We start from the raw sequence: 14,700 nt of genomic DNA, 5'->3' as shown, positions 1-14,700 counted from the left end.
AGGAGTTAAACCACCCTATGGGAGACCCTCACCTCCAGAAGAATGCAAGTCCACAGGTGGGGGCTGTACCTCCCAGCACCTATGGCCTGCAGCCTCCCCAGGATGCCTCTCCTCGTTTTATAAACGCTGTACCTGAGGGGACCGTGGATGAGCTTCTGACCTCAGTCAGGCCACAGACACTACTGAGCTGTGCACCAGAAATCATCACCACTAATAATAAACAACCATGGAATCGGCTTAATTGGTCTTTCTGCACTCCTCTAAACATACTGCTGACACTTTCTTGGAGGAGGTTAGACCTTCATGATTTTCTTCTCCAGGGAAAATTCTAAACTGAAAGATGTGACTCAGAGCCAGCAGCTGGTAGGCCTGGCCCGGAACTGCAGGAGCCTTGGGGGCGGTGTTCATCCACAACAGGCCTGGGGTCTGAGCGCATTCGTGAGGAATAATAAATGGATGGCTGGGCTGAGAAATGTTTGACAGCTCTCCCACAAATGAGAAGCAGGACAAATTCGGAGTAGAAACAATGGAAAATCAGGTATGTTTTTCAAAAAGCACAATGAAACACTGACTAGGACACAAATTCGGAGTAGAAACAATGGAAAATCAGGTATATGTTTTTCAAAAACTACAATGAAACACTGATTAGGACATTCTGTCTCTGTCTCTCTCTGTCTCTCTCTCTGTCTCTCTCTCTCTCTCTCTTTCTCTCTCTCTCTCAAACATTGACTAGGACATTCTCTCTCTCTCTCTCCTGCCCCTCCTCTCAGAGAACCTGTGCCAGAACCCACCAGCCAGGGCCTACCCATGGGTAACCATCTTAGACTTTGGTATCAAGAGTGGTTCTAGAGAAAGAGAATCAAAGTTTTCTGAATAGGTCGGGGTTTCAGGAATTGGCTCTCTGATCTGATTTGATTTAAGGACACTAATGACTCATTTCCAGTAGTAAAGAGAGCACTGACAGTCCATGGTGTGTTGGGGCTAAAGAGAAGCAAAATATGTCACCATAGGATACTCCTAATCAAATACTTATTACAGAGGCAATGATTGGGCTGACCATGTGTTTTCTGAGACCTTAGAATATTTTTGTCAATCTGACTATAACAAAATTGGCTGGTTGTTCCTAATTATGCTGGACAAAGTGGGGAAAGAAAGGATGAGCTCAGGGCAGCCCCAGTGCCACCCCATCCGTGACCCCAAAGTTTCTGTCTGCCCTGATGGTGATGCTTATCTGCAATAGCCTGAGTTCAGATGGCTGAAAAACAAACCCAGTAGCTCATCTTGCCAAGTGTCTGAATTACAATGCAAATTGAATTCCCAAAGTCTCACTGTCTGCTTTTAAAGTGAGGGCATTGATTGGGAAAGAATGCCTCAAGAAATGACAGCCTTGGGGCCCCAGCTGCAACGCCAATTCCTTAAGTTATCTCTCGTTATCTCTCTCTCTCTCTTCACACACACACACACACACACACACACGCACGCACGCACGCACACACACACACACCACCTCTATATATGTTGTTTCTGTTGTTTCTTTGAAGAGCCCTGATTAATAACAGATTTTTATGAGATTTTATGATATTCATAAGCCAATCTATATGCCACTCTCTGGGTTCAAAATGACTAGGTTGTGCATTAGCTTAACACTAAGGATTCATTCCCAGGTTGGGATGGTCCCCATGGCCCCAGGCCATGTGCTTCTAATTTTTCTGAATCACTTCTATTGCCCTACAGGACATAGGAAGTCTTGTCCCAGCTTCGGTTCCCATTTCTGCATCTGGGTGACGCGGGGTGGGGGGGGCGTGGTAAAGAGGAGGACGGAGAAGACTGTCCACCAGATGAGGTCACCAGGCACTGCCTACATGCCATCCACACAAGGAAGACATCAGCAGCCATACTCGGTTTCACATGTGGACAAATGCAAGCTGAGGGAGCCATTCCAGAAAAAACCCGCAATAGACTCTCAGCGGAAAGAGAGCTGGCCGGGAGTCTAGAACCTTGTGTTCTGCTCCCCATGGGCTGGATGTTCTGGAGCAAGATTTTCAATTTTCACATTTCAGTGTCTCTGTCATGATATGAGCCTATTAAATCAACCAATGTCTAAGTTCTTTTGAAGAGTAAAAACTGCTCGAGGTATTCTGATGCTGGCTGTGATGTCATTTCCTTCTCTGCAGGATGGGGTCGATGACACGCTGCCTGGCTGGATGGCACAGAATGGAGGCAGCATGGGCAACACTGTCTCTGGGGCAAGACGCATGGCGGTTGTGTTGGATCAAGCAGGCATGTGGAAATATTCTCATCTACACTTTACCTCATACCCTCGCTTATCCGAACACCTCCTGCCTTCGATCAGGACCAGCAGGTCTCGAGGTGGGGAATACATGGGGATCAGCAAGAGAAAGAGATGTAGGCTTATGATCTGCAGAGAAATACTGGGTCCTGTTCCGCAGCCTGAGACAGGCGGGGGTGTGTCTGTAAACAGTGGTGCTTCCTCTGTGTTCTTACCATACTTGGCTGCACCTCTTTGCTAATATTTGCCATTGTGACTTTCTGCGCCTGTGTCCCTCCCCTGCTAGTGAAAGAGCTGAGGGCTGGGACCATTTCTTGTCTCCCACACAAAGGCCTGAAGTATCACATCATAAAAGGCAAAGTAAATAGGGAAGGTCATGAATTAATGAAGGTTCTCTCCAATTCACAGATGAAGAAATGGAGCAGCAGAAAGTTGGCCGTGCCTCATTTGTGCCTTTAGGGGCTAGAAGACCCCACCTGAAGAAGCAAAGAATCCTTAGCAGGAAACTCTTACCTTAGGTCAGGAGGCATCTTTTCTAACCAGCCCTTCACTCGCTACTCATGAGAATAGCGTGTACCGTTATGATATACATCTTTATGAACGTTCTCTCATTTAAGCATCGCCATCGCTCTGTGACATGAGTCACTGTTGCTGCCCTCCCTTTGCAGATGGGAAAATGAAACACAGAGATGATACAGAACTTGCTCAGCATCACGTACTAGTGCACAGTGGACCTGGGGTTTGATCCAGGACAGGATATTGATCCTGGAGCACTAACGCTTAATACAGGCTTGCATTGTTTTTCTTCTCAGTCAGTACCACCCACGACCGTGCTAGGTGTCAGGCTCCCGTTTACCAGGTTTGTTGAGGAACCAAACCCCAACACACACTGACAAGGAGATGGTCACAGCGTTTCCCATATTAAAATAATCCCGAGGCATAAAGTCAGACGTTAACATGGATGGATATTCATGGCCTGACGTCAGATGCGGAATGATCAGAGCCCAATTCCACCCTTCGCCAGCTCTGAGCTTCCGTTTACTCAGCTGCAAAGTAAAACAAAGTACAAACCCCCGGCCTGCGCTGCCCACGTTGCTGTGAAGCTCCAGGGAGACGGCAGGAGCCTCGAGAGCCGGCGCAGCAAGCTGGGGTTTCGCATTCTTGCTCACGAGCAGCCAAATGCACTGGAAATTCTTTCCTAACAGCTCAGGTTCCTCTAAAGCGAAGGCTTTAAGGACTACAGAGTGAGAGCTGGAATGCAAGAGCCACCCTGAGAACCACGGTGGGGGCGCGGCTGGACTCGCACCTGGAAGGTTCTGGAGCAAACAGCTGAAACAGTCCCTTCATTGTGCCCACTCGCCAGTGCTCACGCAGGACCAAAGTCGTAAAGGAAACAGAAGGACATTATCAGGCACTGAGTCACTGGGTATTGAGTGAGACTGGACTCTGTAGTAACATGTTCCAGCTCCACATCTACAGATGGGGAAACTGAGGCACTGAAAGGAGAAGGGGCTGGTCCAGAGCCCAGCGTTCTGCAACCCAGACCAGGGCCAGCTCCGCCTGCTCCGATCGGGGTCTGGTGAGAGGCCCAACTCCTCCATCCTCCAATTTGGGCAAGTGACAGTCTGAATCAGAAAACAAGGCCTCAGTTTTTAAATTATGTCCAATTGTTTCGTTATATTATGTTAAAATGTGTTAAATTAAATTATGTTAAAATGTTTAACTTTCTATTTCTTATTATCATCTGGATACAGTATGGTTGTTAAAATGAACAAAAAAGTAAGCTTCCCCTTAACTTCTTTTCAGACACTGTGCCTACTGTCTCCACGTTGCACGGAGCAACAGTTCTGTGATTACTGTTGAGTGCTGTTGCCCAGCCGTATTGAAAATGGGTGCCTGGGCGTGACAGAGGACCCGGGTGAGGATGGGACACCAACAGTCATCATCCACAATGTCTCCTAGAAACAACTCAAAAATTTTGAGCAGATGATGTTATTTTAGGTGAATGCTCTTTTATTTCAAAAAGGCAATTCCCTCCAGCTGCCAGAAGAGGGCAGACTTCCAGGAAGATGGCAAGGCCATAACCGTTTGATTCAGAGCCTGGGACAAAGGCCCCGGGAGAGGTCCAAGGAACAGGGCCACTGCCACCCTCTCTTGGGACCAGCCAACTCAGTGGTCACTGAGGTCTTGCACCAAGTCACCCACCAGTGAAGAAATCCTATAGTCCTCCTTATCCATGTGGCTTCCATCTCGCAGAGAACTAGAAACCGAACCGCAGAGGTCAAACTGCTCCCTTCTTCACAGAGAAAGGACACAGAGCGAGAGAAAGAGATGAATGGAAAGAAAGAGAATGAAAGAGAGACCGAGAAAGATCCAGAGACCAAGAGAAAGGGGAACAGAAATCAAGAGAGAAATGGGGACGTACAGAAATGGAGATCCAGAAAGACAAGAGTCAGGGGACATAATGGGGAGAAAGGAAGAAGGGAGGGAGGGACAAAGGTCCTTTTATGATATTCATGTTCACATCAAGCCAAGAGCCACCCTCAAAGTCCACTACTGGTGACCAGGCTCTCTGTGCACAAAGCTACACTCCCAAGCACAGAACACGTGGTGTGATCATGCAAATTCATGGCCAAGGGCAGGATACAGCAGGGCTCTGCTGCATCCATAATGGATAAGGTGCGCCGCAGAACAACCTCTGGAAGCAGCACCGGAAGCTGCACTTAGTAAATTAGTTTCTAAGAACATTGTCCATGGACTCCCAGTAATAAGAGGGTCGGCCTCAGCCCAGAATATATCAATATAATTTAGCAGGAGTGACTCGAGTACTAGGAGGTCTAGGCTTGGCGGGCCCCAGAGCAGCATCCACCAACCCATGCCCCCACATGGCTCTCTCTTACTTACCCCGGCGGAAATCACTCCCAGCCACGAGGGGAAACACATTTTGCAATAGAAAGTTCCCCAGAAGGATGACTGACTCTGTGGCGGATGGAAACTGACATCATCTGTGTATGTGCCCTGTTTATTTAGACTGCATCGAATTAAATCCAACCTTTATATAGAAGGGGGGTGGGCAGGAGAAAAAATGTGCCTGCCCACCCACTCTTTGCTGTATGCGGCTTTAAATAGATGCTAACAAGGCCGCAGCGGTGGAACAGAGAGAGAAACTGGAGCTCCCTGCCTTGCTCAGCTGTAATTAGGTTAATGCTGGAACGTGATGAAAGCAGCCCACTTGGCATGAGGTTCTGGAAAAGGAGCCCTCCTCGCTTTCGAACCTGCCTGCAGTCAGAAGCCAGCGACACTTACCCTTTTTCCGGGCCTGGGCAATGACTTCGGCCGCGCTCTTGCTCATCACCTTGGTGACGTACAGGGGGCAGTTGGTCTGGTTGGCAATGGTAATCGAACGATTCACGGCTTCAGCCTCAACCTACAGAAGATCATCTGAACATGAGAACTGTGCCCACTCCACAAGTCGATCTTTACCCTCCACCCGCCGAGAAAGGCTGATGAATGAGAGAGCACCGTGTCCTCAGGTGCTACCCTGAATGGCACTGCAGGAGAGGGATGTGACCTGCCTAGTGTCACTCCACATTGATTGGTCGAAATCAGGGGCCATTCCTTCCTGGCCCTTCTGCCTGGTTATAAGTCTGGTCAGCAGACCTGCAGCATCAGCATCAGCCTGGTGTCTAAGAAATGCAGATTCTCGGGACCTGCTGCAGACTTAGCAATACCTCTTGGGTGTGGGACCCAGAAATGTGGGTCTTACCTACTCTTCGTGGTGCTTGTGCTTGCTAATGTTGGAGAACCACCGTTCATGGAAACACTGCTCTCAATTTGGTGCATTCATTACAGTTGCATGGTCTTGAGTCATGACCTTTAGTGATGTGATTTTGTGCTAGGCTTCAGTCCGATGCCCACAGAGGAAGCCAGCACTACCCAAGGAACAATGTGGGCTCACAGATCTGGGAATGGAGCAAGCAGCGTTTGTGTAAACCAAGGGCCCTCTGTGTGTGAAACATGACCACGGCCAGCCGCAGACTGGTACGACCTTCGGCACGAGATGCGAAAGAGCTGCTCTAAGTAATAATCTGATTCTTGAAACCCGATGCTTCAATGGATGAAATTTCAAAGACCCCATGTGATGACTGCTAAATAAATACCTGATCAGGTAAGACTGCTTAGATCAAGCTGTATCTTACAGAGGAATCAGCCAATTGTGTTTAGAACAGGCGACTGAAAGAACAAGTTATAGAATGACAGAGCTCAAGAAGTCTTTTGCTCCTTCCCAAATCCTAGCAAGAGGCTGGAGCTTCTATTCTTTGAGGCAAGGGGCCGGGTCTACTTTTTTTTTGTATCCTCCACACCCCAACCCCCACAGTTCCCAACGTAGTGCTCGGTACACAGCAGGTGCTCAAGAACACTTACCAAACAAATACATGACTTCATTTTATGTGAGTGGTAAAGCTAGGCTGTTCCATAAGGAGCTGCTCTTTTTCACAAGAAATGACTGGACTCCTAACTGAATCGTCTTAGCTAACCGTGTCTCTACAGGAGCTTGGCCAAGAGCGGAAGTTCTCTAATTGCATTAACTGGTAACCTAATTTAATAAACTAAGACAGTCCTCCCGTCCCCCGTTTGGCCTTTCAGGCATCAAATATGTAAAGAGAGATGTCTAGAACTCTAAAACCAAACTAATGGCTCTTGAAAAAGCTCATTAAACATCCAAATGGTTTTCATTCCTGGAATAGCTGAACCATGGCTCTCTCTCTCCTTGGCTCCAGCGACAACCGCAGTGCCCCTGGCCTGGGCAGCACAGAAGGGGGACCAACGTCCTGAATCTCTGCGGTCACCTCAGAAGTCCACAGTAAAGTGTGAAAAGGACTCCACTAGAATCCTCATCGCTTCCCGCTGGTGCCGGTGACTTCCCAACTTACTGTCCCAACCCAGGCGTTCTGAAGGCAAACAGAGGCCCTATTCATAACTACCCAGGGGGGATGGACCGTCCCGGGTGAACTGGAATGTGTCATTGTCCTAATTAGGGAGTAAACGGAGCGAAAGTGCCAGTTCTATCGGGGTCATACCCTGGAGGACTGGCTTCCATGAAGATGCTTTGGACTGAAGAATCTGGGTCCCAGGGCCCTGTCTGGATCTGCTCATCCACCACTGTGAAGTGAGTTTTGACCCCTCCCCGGCCCCAGCCCCGTACAGGCATAGAGCAAAGGCAGGGGCTGAACTACAAGGTCACCTCATGGACACAGAAGGTCATTTAAACCCCAGCTCTCCACATTCCACCCAGGACCATGCCAGGGTCCACATTTTAGCCCTCTGTGTGTATAAGTGTATGCCTCTGACATTCAATATGAACCATCTTACACGACCTGAGTTCTGCTTTAAATACTATTGCTTTAAAATATTATGAAAATAGTATTACAGTTTAAACATAAAAACTTATTTTTATTTGCCTCATTATAGAGCTATCGGGACGGGGAGTCATCAAGGCTTACTCTCTGATTTTAAACATAAGGCACCCAAAGGTCCAGAGAGAAAAGCAAACTATATAGGAACACTCAACAGTCAGCACACACACCACCGCCAGTACACACACCAGCAGCAGGACACACAACAGTATCAGCACACGACATGCCTTTACAGCCCAGTCCTCCGACTGTCTACAAATCCCAGTCACACTTTTCTGCCAGGCCCAGCTAGAGAGCTCACCCTCACCTCCGAGCCCCCACTGCCTTCCCAGAGACAGCCTTAACGGCTGTATCTCACTCGGAGCCCCAGCACCTTCGACCCTGTCTTGTTCCTGTAGAGGCAACTCCTGACACCTGTACAGTTGGAACAGGGTGAAGCAGCTCCCCAGCCAACCAACTGGACAAAGGCGAGAGGAAACTTTCTAATTAAGCCCAGCCCCAGCGTCACCACCTGGTCACCTGGGCCCACTGACTTGATGTTGAGCTGGGGCTCCGTGTGTGTGTGTGCGTGTGCGTGTGTGTGTGTGTGTGTGTGTGTGTGTGTGTGTGTGTGTGTTGGGGAAGAAGGTTGGACACTGCACTTTTCAGCTGACACTGGGCAGTCACTTAACTTCTGCCACTGTGGTTTCCATATTTGAGAGACAGAGAAGACAAAGGCCTTGCTGAAGTACAACTCCAGGCAGCCCCACGCACGGGCACTCGCTCATTCCCTGGATGAAGCTGTGCCGTCCACGTGAGTGGCACCTCCCTGGGGGTGTCCGAAGGAGGCTCTGTCGTGTCCCCTATGGAGGATGATTACAGAGCTAACATGTGAACTGGTTAAGCACAGGGCCTGGCCCCTCTGGTCGACATGCCTTTACAGCCCAGTCCTCCGACTGTCTGCACACCCTGGTCACACTTTTCTGCCAGGCCCAGCTAGAGCACTCAGTAAATGCTGGCTCTGAATGGGGCTCACAAGGAAAAGCAAGCAAACACCCTGAGGGCCATGCCATCCCTCTGCAGAGTCCCCGTGACTCAAATGTCTGACCCCAAAACTCTTTAAGATTGAACACAAGACCAACCCACCCTGAAGAGGGCGGGGCTGAGGGCCACCATGGCCTGTTCCCTCCTTCCCTCCCCAACAGCTTTATCCAGGGAAAGTGAGTTACAGTGGTCACCAAGGCCAGCCTGGAAGGGACACAAAGCCATAGAAGGGAATCTTCAGGGCATCTGTCTAAGTGAGATGGTTTCTACATGTGTGCACACATGTGTGCATAGCACTGCACTGTTTGAATGTATGTACACATGTACATGAGTGTGATCATATGTCAAGTATACGTGTGCACTTATATCTGTACATGTGCTTGTATACACTTCTGCATAAAACCAGCCTCAGGTACTGTTAGCATCAGCTACTGAAACTGTCTCCCTCTCTCTTACAAGCTGCCTCCCTGAATCACTGTCTACCAGCCACAGTCATAGGACAGGGCTCCCCACAGCGAATGCAGGGGCCTAAAGAAGTCACCTTCAGCCTCCTTCACCCTCGTGCTAGCTTCCGGCTCATGCCTTCAGGATTTTAGCATTCATGGGAAGGTCAGATGGTTATGAAAGGACCTATATCCCATGGCCTGGAGAGGACCATACAATACTGAGGAGGAGAAAATGTCTTCAGGGCGTCAGATGGTCTGATGGTGCCCTGGTGTGTATGTGTATGTCTGTGTGTGACTCTGTATCTGTGACTTGTAAGTGTGTGTGTGTCTGTCTGTGTGACTGTGTGTGTTCACAGTATGAACGGCAGAACAAGAAAGTGTAAGCCCTCAATGTGTGTTAGATATTTTCCAAGTGGTTTCTATCTTCACTTTTTTCTGTCTTTCTTACATTATTTTTGCTTTTTCCAACCTCACTCTGTCCTCAAAACCTGAGAAGACTCCGTGGATGCCGTGTCACCTCGCCCTCACCACAGGCGGCCTACTGGGGGCACCTTCACTGCAACCCTTGTGAATCCATTTTCTCCTTAGCGGGAGCAGAACGCCTGCACCCATGGGCCCCAATGTGCACTTTTCCCGGATTCAGCAGGCATCCCAGTTCTAAAGAAGTTCTGTGGTTTGGGGCCCTGGACCCATTCATACGCCTCTTGTTAAGCATCTCCTTCCACTTGTTTCTGGAAGGAAAATTCCTAATTTCAGGCTACATCCAGTTGCCTGATGATTTTATCTGCCTTTCTCTGCACTCAACCCTCTCTGCTACTTCTTTCTCATAATGAGAAAGTCTGTTTGCCCCCAGGAGAATCCTGAGCATTCTCTTTGCTTGGAGCCACCAGATCCTCAAAAGCCTGACCTGAGCCTTTTGTTAAGGAGCTAACTCCTGAGAAGCACTGAAAGGCCACAAATTCTAACTTAGAAAAAGTTACTGTGTCACATTTGATGTAAGCACCTTCTAACTTACAAGCCTCGCCACCCAAGACAGTGATGACTCAACCTTTGTGCCAATAAGGCCCCTCTTCTTAATTTTCCTTCCTTGATTTTGAAAGATTGTCTACCAAACTCTGCTGACTATGTTATCATCTGTGCAGACTCATCATGGGAAAATTCACAATTCTCTGATGTTTTGAGACATTTAGAAGCACTTTCAGAACCCCATGACTATGTTTTGGCGACTGGTGAGATTTTGGAGGCTCTAAGTTATGAACCACGAAACCCGGACTGCAGGATGCTGATAAAACACTGTTGGTGCCTCACCAAGAAAGGGCTGGAGAATGAGAGACAGAGAGGGGAGTGTTCAGGCTGAACAAGCCACACTGCTTTACCCCACGGCTCAGGCTAACCCTTCACTTTGCTTGAGTAGACACACACGTAGGTAACCTGTGACTTCTCATAAGGACCAAAATCAGCATCTGAGAAGCCCCATTCTCAACAGGCAGGAGGGTGGGTCCTATGTGGCTCTGGCAGCCCAAGGGACATGCATTCCATTCAGCGATGTTCACCTCCTCAGGCCGGCTCAGCACATGTCCCTCGGGGCCCGTGATGCCCAGATCCAGGATCCTCTGCTGTTCCTGCAATGTTTAAAGAAAGCCAGGCTGTCAAAGTGAGCACTTTGTGTGTCTGTGGGTGTGTATGTCTCTGTGTGTGACTTCAGGTGGCTATGATTGCTGGAGACCTGAGTTAAACTTACTCAGGTAAGATGTGAAAATGGCGTTGCTAACCACTCAGCCTTCATCTCAAGACCCCATTAAGAGAAGGGCTCAGTACCCTGTTCTCAGTCCTGCCTAAGCTATGGCGAATCAATCACGGCCTCCCAGGCACATGGAGCTCCTCCCCCGGGATGCTACAGTATAAACGTCTATAGGTAGGCGCCCATGCCCCACCCCCACAGGAGGTGCATCGGCATCACAGCACTGAGAGAAATGACCTGTCTGTGAAAAGGGAACAGGCTGTGTGCCCTGCAGAACACACTGGGAGGCGCCTGCGTCACCGACATTCACGCTGTCGGTGAGGCTGTCCGTACACCACCCAAGGAAGCTCACGCCAGGTTCCCCTGCTTTTCCAAACCTGGGAGCGGAGCTCCAGAAGTCACTTCCCTTTCTGGAGGCTGCCCTTGTGGGTCATGCAGAAACGACAGAGGGGAAGGCATCGTACCTCTGCAATGATGTCACCATTCTCTGCGTGGACTTGGGCGATGGCACCGATATCCCGGATCACGCTCAGCACTTCGTAGATCTGAGAGAGGAGGGGAGCGAGAGGAGAGACAGGGACGTCCATCTCCCTGTCCGCAAGCCCGCCCTTCTCCCCGTCGGCCACAGGGATCGCAAACGGCACGCCTCGGCTACTTCTGTGAAGCCCTGCTCTTCTGCCGTGTCCCAAGGGCAACGTTTCTGGCCACATGGGGCAGAGCAGGATCTCTCAGTAATTAACAGAAGCAGCATAACCTAAAAGGATGTGGATTAGGACTGAGAAGCTCACGGATGACACTGGCTCTGAGTACACCTCTCAGCCACACCGTCCATGGCAGGCCAACTCCAGAGCCTGGTGGAATGCCGGCGCTGGGGGCCAGGGCACTGGGTTCATTCCCTCCCTAAAGGTAACGTTGCATCAGGGACTTCATCCGCCACCATTTCCCATGGAGCTGAGAGAGGTATATATGCTGGAGGCAGCTTTCAAGACAATAGCAGTGGCCTGAATGTACCAAATGTCCGTGAGCCTGCTCAGAAGAGCCAACTTTTCTTACCTGGGAATCCGTTAGCTGGAAGCGATCTTTGAAAGCCATGTACACGAGGAAAGAATTTACCCCTGGAGGACAGACAAAATAGGGAGATGTGACTTTAGTAGATAAACCAAATAATCTGGAAAGGAATGTGTATATATATATATACACACACATCCATGAGAGAGAGGAGAGAAAGAGAGAGAGAGAGAGAAGAGGAATGATAAAGCAAATGGGGTAAAATATAAACAACCTGTAAATGTAGGAGTAAGGTGCAAAAGTTCTTTTTAGTATTCTTATAATTTTTCTCTAAGTTTAGAACTATATCAAAATTAAAGGTTGCTTGTATTTGTATAACCCATACAGATATACGGCATTATTCACAATAGCCAAAACGTGGAATCAGCCAACTGTCCACTGACAGGTGAATGGATAAACAAAACGTGGCATATCCGTAAATGGAATATTATTCCAGCCTTAAGCAGGAAGGAAAGTCTGACACGAGCTGCAACATGGATCAACCCTGAGGACATTATGCTAAGAAAAAGACAAATACTGTAGGATTCTACTTCTACGTCAAATTCATAGCAACAGAAAATAGGATGGGGTTTGTCAGGGCTGGGGGAAGGAGGGAGTGGAGAGTTAGCGGTTGAATGGGTACAGGGTCTCAGCTGGGGAAGATGAAAAGTTCCAGAGATGGGTGATGGTTACACAACAATGTGAAATGTACTTAAGGCCACTGAACTGAACGTACACTTAACAACGGTTGAGATGGTAAATTTTATGTGATGTTATATTTTACCACAATTAAAAGTTAAATATTAAACAAAAAAATTTATCCCAACTGTTGGGACTTCATGAAGAAAACGAATTAGAACATCCTGTTGAGAAGATCTATAATATAATAACTGTCTTTTCTTTGGTAAACATACTGCCCTACATGCTGATTTTTAAGAAAAGATTTTAAATAAGAAACATTCCATGAGTGGGACAAGCAGATGTCACAATTCTCATCCTGGCATTTTAGAGTTCTTGCCTCCCTGGGGACAGGACCAAATATCTCTGCCTAACATCCATCACAATAGTAAACAATTGTACTGACAACCTTCTAGTCTGGGCACTTAATTCAAGCCACTGGGGGTGCTGGAAGCTGCCTAAATTCAAGCCCCAGGACATCTCAGCCCTTCTCCCCTACTAGGCAACAGTTGCTATGTGGTAACCTCTTGGCTGATTGTGAGTAGATTCACAATAAGTATCTAAAGTTAAATGTGGGTATTCTTAAAAGTGAGAAAGATTAAGCTACTTTCTTTTACGGGGTACTTTCACACTAGAAAGAATCTTAGGATATCTAGTCCAATAACCTCCTGTGAGGAATTTTTTTTAATCCGAGACTCATAAAATTTAAGCGATTTGTCCAAACTCATAGAGCTAGTTTGTGGAAGAATAGAGAAATGAACTCGAAACTATAGATTTTTATTCTGGGCTTTTTCTACCATATCTATGCCTAGCAATTTCCCTCCTGTCATTTTACTCACAGTTCATGGGACTTCTGAGCTTAGAAGTCTCCAAACCCTAAAGCAATAGGTGTTTCTTTGACGATTACGATCCAGTGAGGTTAACTTGTGACCCAGGAGTCAAGTCTACAGCCAAGTTCAAAGGGACCCCAGAAGATGATGTGATTTGGCAAAACCACCTAACCCCCAAGGTTCATGTGGACAAGAGGGTCCCAGAGGCACCTGAGGTAGTCAAGATTCCTCCAGCCTCCCTGGAAATCTTTCAGAACCCAATCCCTGGAATCTTACTCCCTAAAATAGCCCTATGGACCAAAAGAGACCCCTCAAGTTGTCCCAGGGCTTCCTCAAATCTGTCCTGGTTCTCCCAGGTTTGGCAGGAAGAAGCTCCCCAAATCCTCTACTCCAAGTCCCGGGCACTCTCCTACGACCGCCCAGAATCCCCACCAGGATACGCATTTTACCTTTTGAGGGCAAGTCACTCTCACAGCCCCTAGCTAGGGCGCAAGATTCCCTCAAACCAATAAACTGAAAGCAGATGTTATATAGGAACAGATCCCTGGAATAAGGCTCAGATTGGTTCTCATATCAGCGAAAGCTTCTGTTGCCGGACTGGGTTTGGCCCCCTCCAATCAGCATGAACTGCAGCCCAAGCCTTGTCTCCTTAAATGGCCAGGATGAGGATCAAAAGAGATCTAAAAGCATCATTCACAGAGCTTGTCTCCAAGGGCTGTGCCAGCTCATAGACTAAGGATACTGGGTTGGTGCAACCTACCGTGGTCCTTCACCAGAGCTTCCATCTCCTCTTGGATACCCTTGTGCCACTCAGTAATGTCCACGTGCAGAGAGTAGTCACAGCAGGACTTGCTGTCGGCCCATTCCCTCCACTGGTCAAAGGCGGCCAGCAGGCTTGTCCCAGGCTCAGGCACAACATGGTCAACTAGAAAGGAACAGATATTTGTCGTCATCAACAGAAGCCTCAAGGGCCACAGGCCAGCAGCTGTTTTCTCAACAAAGCTTCTTGGGTTCAAAGTCCAGATGGTGATCTCTACAACCAGCTTCTAAGGATCCACTTAAACCAGCTGACTACCCAAGAGAGGGAAAGCAGAAACTTGGCATGGCATGGCTACTCCGGTGAAACCACGCATGAGTTGCCCAGATCTGATTTCCCAGCTCAAAGTCCCTGAAAGCACACACCTCGGGCACATTTCTCAGACAATGAGTCATTATGGAGGCGGTGTGA

General features: G+C 48.4%; 1 protein-coding gene across 2 annotated transcripts in view; it reads right to left on the bottom strand.

Moving 5' to 3' along the window:
• The window catches only part of DPYSL2 (dihydropyrimidinase like 2), a 103,313-nt gene that overhangs the window by 13,531 nt on the left and 75,082 nt on the right, over nucleotides 1-14,700 (bottom strand). For both annotated transcript variants that reach the window (XM_015593314.2, XM_006916963.3), the window contains exons 4-8: nucleotides 14,233-14,397; nucleotides 11,971-12,032; nucleotides 11,382-11,462; nucleotides 10,730-10,798; nucleotides 5,597-5,717 (exon numbers count right to left, since the gene is read on the bottom strand). In XM_015593314.2, the coding sequence (XP_015448800.1) occupies nucleotides 5,597-5,717; nucleotides 10,730-10,798; nucleotides 11,382-11,462; nucleotides 11,971-12,032; nucleotides 14,233-14,397 (498 nt within the window). The remainder of the gene's footprint in view (nucleotides 1-5,596; nucleotides 5,718-10,729; nucleotides 10,799-11,381; nucleotides 11,463-11,970; nucleotides 12,033-14,232; nucleotides 14,398-14,700) is intronic.

Source organism: Pteropus alecto, unplaced genomic scaffold, assembly GCF_000325575.1.
Source record: "Pteropus alecto unplaced genomic scaffold, ASM32557v1 scaffold166, whole genome shotgun sequence".
NCBI lineage: Eukaryota > Metazoa > Chordata > Mammalia > Chiroptera > Pteropodidae > Pteropus > Pteropus alecto.
The sequence above is the reverse complement of the archived record's forward strand: the minus strand, read 5'-3'. Positions and strand labels throughout refer to the sequence as shown.